The 6,105-nt window shown below is 41.1% G+C and overlaps 1 protein-coding gene across 1 annotated transcript in view; it reads left to right on the top strand.

Moving 5' to 3' along the window:
* The window catches only part of LOC106882135 (uncharacterized), a 17,832-nt gene that overhangs the window by 9,511 nt on the left and 2,216 nt on the right, over positions 1–6,105 (top strand). The window contains exons 4-5 of the mRNA XM_052977699.1: positions 922–1,085; positions 3,395–3,558. Of these exons, the coding sequence (XP_052833659.1) occupies positions 922–1,085; positions 3,395–3,558 (328 nt within the window). The remainder of the gene's footprint in view (positions 1–921; positions 1,086–3,394; positions 3,559–6,105) is intronic.

The raw sequence follows: 6,105 nt of genomic DNA on the forward strand, positions 1-6,105 counted from the left end.
TGGTGACTTTGACGTGTGCGTGTGTGTATGTGTAGGTGTGTGGATGTGGGACTAGGAAGTGGTCAGTGCTAGTGCGTGCATGGTGGTGTGATGTGATGTGATGTGGTGTTGTGTGGTATGGTGGTGTATGTAGTGGTGTGTGGTGTGGTGTGGGGGTGTTCGAATGTGGGAGAGGCGAGAGTGGGGGTAGAGGTGGGACATGCTGAAGTGGGTGTAAGGGATGGGCTGGGAGTGGGATAAGATGGAAGGTGGGGTTGGATTGTGTGGGATGGGGTTACGAGGGAGGGGTGACGATGAAGAGAAAGGAGGAAGGTGGGTAAGAGTGAAGAGAAGAGAGAAGGAGAGTAGGAGTGAAGAGAAGTAGGAGTAGGAGAGTAGGAGTGAAGAGAAGTAGGAGTAGGAGCAAGAGAGGAGAGGTAGGTGGAAGGAAGAAGGTGTGAGAGGGAGAGAGGAGAGGGGAGGAGGTTAGATGAGCCCATGTAGCGCAAAGGAGCGAAGAGAGAAGATTAATCCCTGTTCACGGCGCAAACGGGAGTCCGGATGGCCCCTGTGCAAGGACAGTCCGAACACAGACAGGTGTTGCAAAGAGTGACCAGTAGAGCGGAAATGGCGCAAGACCGGGGTGTCATTGCCAAGTCGGATGTCTCGGAGGTGTTCCGCGAACCGGTCAGCCAAGCGGCGTCCCGTTTGACCGATGTATAAAGAAGGGCAGAGAGAGCAGGAGATGCAGTAGATAACATTGGTAGAAGTGCAGGTGAAGGAGTCGGTGATATATATATATACACACACACACATATGCTCTCTCTCTCTCTCTCTCTCTCTCTCTCTCTCTCTCTCTCTCGCTCTCTCTCTCTCACATATTCATACATATATGTATATTATTTACATATAATTATGAATATTAACTTGTTATTTTGTTAGGTAAAACTCGTAATTTACAAAAACCAATCGGCTATTGTAAATATGGTGTTTGAAGGTCGAAATTCAAACATTGAAAACTGGTTCTCTATCACAAATCTGAAAAGCTCCCCATGGCATGATCTAACTCCAGGCAACGTTCCTGTGTTCTCACTTCAAGGAAATAAGTATGTCATTATTATCACTATATTTTTTATGCTTATGTCATATTACGTCCTGGGATCAATTAACACGCATATTAACTTTGCTTTTCAGCCATCTGTGGGCAATAAATGAATTATGTTTCTACCAATTGATTGCATTTAATTGATTATAACATATCACCTGTATTCGAGAGAATACATAAAGATCATTGTTTCTCAAAAAAAAAAAACTGGTATTATTGTAAAGGACAACTTTGACTTACATCCCTCTTAAATAATGGGCCGAACTTATCTGTGATTGTTATATTCTCTTGTGGTACTCCATCTTCCATTGCTCTTTGAGATTACCGCCTCCAGTTTGCTTTTATTACCCCCATATTTCAGGCTTAGTATCTATAGTACAAGTTCTTCTTCTTCTTCTTCTTCTTCTTCTTCTTCTTCTTCTTCTGTTAAAAAAGTACCAGTAACGCACTGTGGTTGATGTAATCGACTTAACCTACTCCCCCAAGCTGCCGTTGTGGCAAAAATTTGAAATCCTTACTATTATTATTATTATTATTATTATTATTATTATTATTATTGAGTGAGAGAGAAGTACATGCCATCAAAGTGACACTGGGGTAAAATATACGAAGCCCAGAACACCCGTCATGGCTACTGCTGTGGCGGACCTCACCAGGTGAGAAGTGGGCTGGTCCAGTACTAATAAATGGTGAACTGACACAGTTAGTGGTTTCAGTTAGCCAGTCCCGCAGAGAGCTCATAAATCTATTTTCCTACCCTTCCTTAATACCGGTTCCCATATGCTACTCATACTGCACTCGGTCTGCTTAGGAGGTTGTTGTGTCCTAGCATATGTGTTGCTTCTTTTTATTTTCGTATTTTCCAGTGGTGTTCTCTGTCTATTATTTTAGCATCATCCCACAGGCGAAGGTGGTCTCCATTTTCCATACATGATCAGCTATACCCGATTTATCAATATCTTCTCGTGTCACAGCTTCGTGATGTTCTTCTACTCCTATTTTGAGGTGGTGGTATGTCTCGCCTTTGTATGACCTACCACAGCTGCATAGGATGGAGTTCACGCAGTATTTGGTCATATTCTCTTCTATTGGTGGTTTTACTCGAAGGAGATATTTGCGAAGTGTTGTATTACTTTTGAATACTGTACTGAGGTCATATGGGCCGCATATCTTTTGTATTTTTTCGGAGAGGCCTTTCACATAGGGTACACAGATTGTGGACCGTTCATTGGTTTCATTCTCTCGTTTCTTCATAATTAGAGTGGATAGTATACTTTTGGGTTAGTTGTTGCTTGATAGGTTGTTATTGAGCTTAATCATTTCTTCGTGGTGTGTATCACGATCGCTACTTATATTCTTTGCACGATGTTTTAGGCACTGAGCAAATCCTCTTGTCACACTGTATGGATGACACGAGGAGATATTGATAAATCGGGTATAGCTGATCATGTATGGAAAAATGGAGACCACCTCCTCCTGTGGGATGAAGTTGAAATGATAGACAGAGGACACCACTGGAAAATACGAAAACTAAAAGAAGCAGCACATATGCTAGGACACAAGAACCTCCTAAGCAGAGCGAGTGCGGATATGAGTAGCATATGGGAACCGGTATTAAGGAAGGGTAGGAAAATATCAGATTTATATGCCCACGGGCATATCGTGTAGTGGTTAAGAGCGCGGGCTACTAACCCCAAGATTCCGAGTTCGATCCCAAGCAGTGACCGGGATCAGCCGAAACGTTGTGTTAAGAAACAAGATGAGGGCAAATATCCGTCAAATGTAAATAATGTACATAATTCCCCATCTCTTAAATATAGAACTGTATTTTCTCTTTCTTTTACCCCTCTTCAAGTAGATCCTGTGTACATTCGCCTTAGGTTGTAGGGCACTATACATCGTCATTGTCTTTCCAGTAGTGCTATCGAGTTGGTTAATCTGCGCTTGTGTCTATTTTAGGATAGGTGCAATATAGCGGACATCATCATCATCATCATCATCATCATCATCATCATCTTCATTATTACTATTATTATTATTTTATTATTATTATTATTATTATTATTATTATTGTTATTAAGGCGGCGACCTGGCAGAATCGTTAGCACGCCGGACAAAATACCTAGCGACATTTCGCCCGTCTTCATGTTCTGAGTTCAAATTCTGCCGAGGTCGACTTTACCTTTCATCCTTTTAGTGTCGATAAAATAAGTACCAGTCGATCACTGGGGTCGATGTAATCGATTATCCCCTCCTCCAAACTTGTTGACCTTGTGCCAAAATCTGAAATCATTATTATTTCTTCCATAGCTTAAACCGCTACTTCTATATAGGGCGTTTCGAAGGTGCGTGTGAGGCAGATCGTGGCTGGCTGGTTGTTATTCAAGGTCCACGCACATGTCCATATGCAGTTTTACAGCATTACCCTTCAATTTTCTATGCCAGCACGGATTCCCAAACCACCTGGGCAAGCGGTGAGTCTTTTGTCGTCTTTTCTTTCACATTTTCTCTAAGTATTTGTGTTCCTTTCAATGTACTACTACTACTACTACTGCTGCTGCTGCTGCTGCAGCAACTACTACTACTACTACTACTACTACCGTTGCTGTTGCTGATGCTGTTGCTGCTGCTGTTAGCACTACTTTTGTAATTGTTATACATATTGGAACCGGCGTGGGTGTGTGATAAGGAGTTTGTTTCCTAATTACATGGTTTCGGGTTCAGTCCCACTGCGTGGCACTTTAGGCAAGTGCCTTGATTATAATTCCGCAACCTTACCTCACCTTAGAAAAATCAATTTTTGTAATTTTTTTAATTTCAATTAACTTTCTTAAACTTGGTTAAAATTACAAATACTTTATTAAAATATAAGTTTTGTAGCATAATATTTAATAGTTATGATAAACCTTTCTACTGGAAGTACGAGGCCCCAAATTTGGGGGAAGGGATTAAGTCGATTACCTCGACCCCAGTGCGTAAGTGGTACTTATTCAAACTACCCCAAAAGGGGATGAAAGACAAAGACGACCCCGGCGGAATTTGAACTCAAAACGTAGCGGTAGACGCGCAAACGATTCTGCCAGTTCGCTGCCTTATTACTGGGTTGTCCGGAAAGTTCGTGCCGATTTTTAAAGGGAAGAAAAAGATCAATAAATACTTGCCATTACATTTTTAATCAACCAAATATGAACCATTTTGTTGCACAATACGTCTCCATCTTCACTTCAACTTGAAAATACCCTCTTCCCAGAATTGAGGTGGTTTCATGGCAAATAAGTCGAAAGATAAGCTGCTATAAATCGGCACGAACTTTCCGGACAACCCAATAATAGTTGTAATAATAATACAATCTTTTTAACATAATTTTCTCAAGAACCTCTTCATCCTTACTTCTCAGTCACATTTCAGTCACCTCCTCTTACTCCCTTCTTTCTTTGTTTCTTTACTCTCCCTCCTACTTATATTCTCCTACCCCTTTCTATCAGTCATCCCTTCTTTATATATTTCTTTCTCTCTGCCTCTCTTTCTCTGTCTTCCCCGGTGTCTCTTCTGTTTGCTTTTCTCTCTCTACCACTCTCCTTTCTTTCTATGTTTGTTTACAATCCATACTCCGACTACCGCCAAAGTTCGCCGCGTAGAGAAAGGTAAATATAATACGTTCCCTCTCTGATAGAGAAAAAGCATTCACAAAAATTCAGTGGAGCCTGGTCAAATATAACAACAACAACAACGACACAAACGGCCACAACAACACAAACAACAACAGCAACAGTAAAAATTTATTCTTTTATTAGCCGCAAGGGCTCACATACATAAAACATTAAATAACATGCAACAACATAAAAGACAAAAACAGGACGATAGAATGGGTTTTACAGCGTGTATACAATATAAATAAAAATTAGAATTGAACAAATTAAAACCCCTAATTGAGGAGGTGCTTTAAGGTCCTCGTGGAAAAACCCAGAAAAGCCACGGGTGTCTGATCAACAGGGCAAGAACACTTCTTTAATTTTTTTTTCATAGGTGTACACTCAGAATTGGTCGTTTCATACTGGCCATTCTTCCAACATTCACCTACCTTTCAGCAAAGTTGCTACAAGGCAACACTTCCCTCTCTACCCTCAACTTCCTTTTCAATTGAAACTTGAAAAAGTTGATGAGACTTTGGCCAAAGAGGAAAGTGTCTGTCTTTAGCCCTTTCAAACGGGTCCACCATACTACCTATTTCGCCACAGCCTCCAGACAAATAAGAATTACCTGCTCCTCCCGGCCAAAAGAGGACGGCGGGGCAATCTTCACACTGGATTCAGCTGATAGCCGGATTCGTCCCACTACGACAACAGTCATAATACCTCCGAACATATTGACAATGACACCAACAGAAACGGTAACTTCACAAACAGCAGCAACAACAACCATCGCGATGACAACGCGAACGAACACACACTAGAACAATATTTTGTCAAGTTTGCTTCTACAGATATTTTATAGAAATTTATAGCCAGCACTGATTTTTGCTACAACGTTTCGTATCGAGATGTCAGATGTAAACAATGTGACAGAAGACAAAAATGGGCAATGAGTGTATATGCCATATTTCGGGTGTTGTTTCCCCTTCATCAACACTCATCTAACCTATTGTTGCCTCCGAACACATTGCATATATAGCCACCGCATACAGCAGCGTTAAGTTATTGAATATATCAAATTTACATATTAGACGCATTCTTGGTGGCTGCTGTGTAAACATTAATGATTTGTAGTATGTGGTACTTCGTTATGCAAACATAATATACTATAAAATATACTAAATGTTTTTCTCAATCAGTACCACGTTCCACTGCGTCAGCTTCTTACATTATTTTGTTAAGGTTGTTTCTATAAATCGACAGCCTGCCCAACTACATCCAGGCGATGCAACCCAAGATCACCAATGTGAGGGAAACAACGGTATGGGAGTATGAGGAGAGAGAGAGAGAGAGAGAGAGAGAGAGAGAGAGAGAGAGAGAGAGAGAGAG

The sequence above is a fragment of the Octopus bimaculoides genome, chromosome 28 (assembly GCF_001194135.2).
Source record: "Octopus bimaculoides isolate UCB-OBI-ISO-001 chromosome 28, ASM119413v2, whole genome shotgun sequence".
NCBI lineage: Eukaryota > Metazoa > Mollusca > Cephalopoda > Octopoda > Octopodidae > Octopus > Octopus bimaculoides.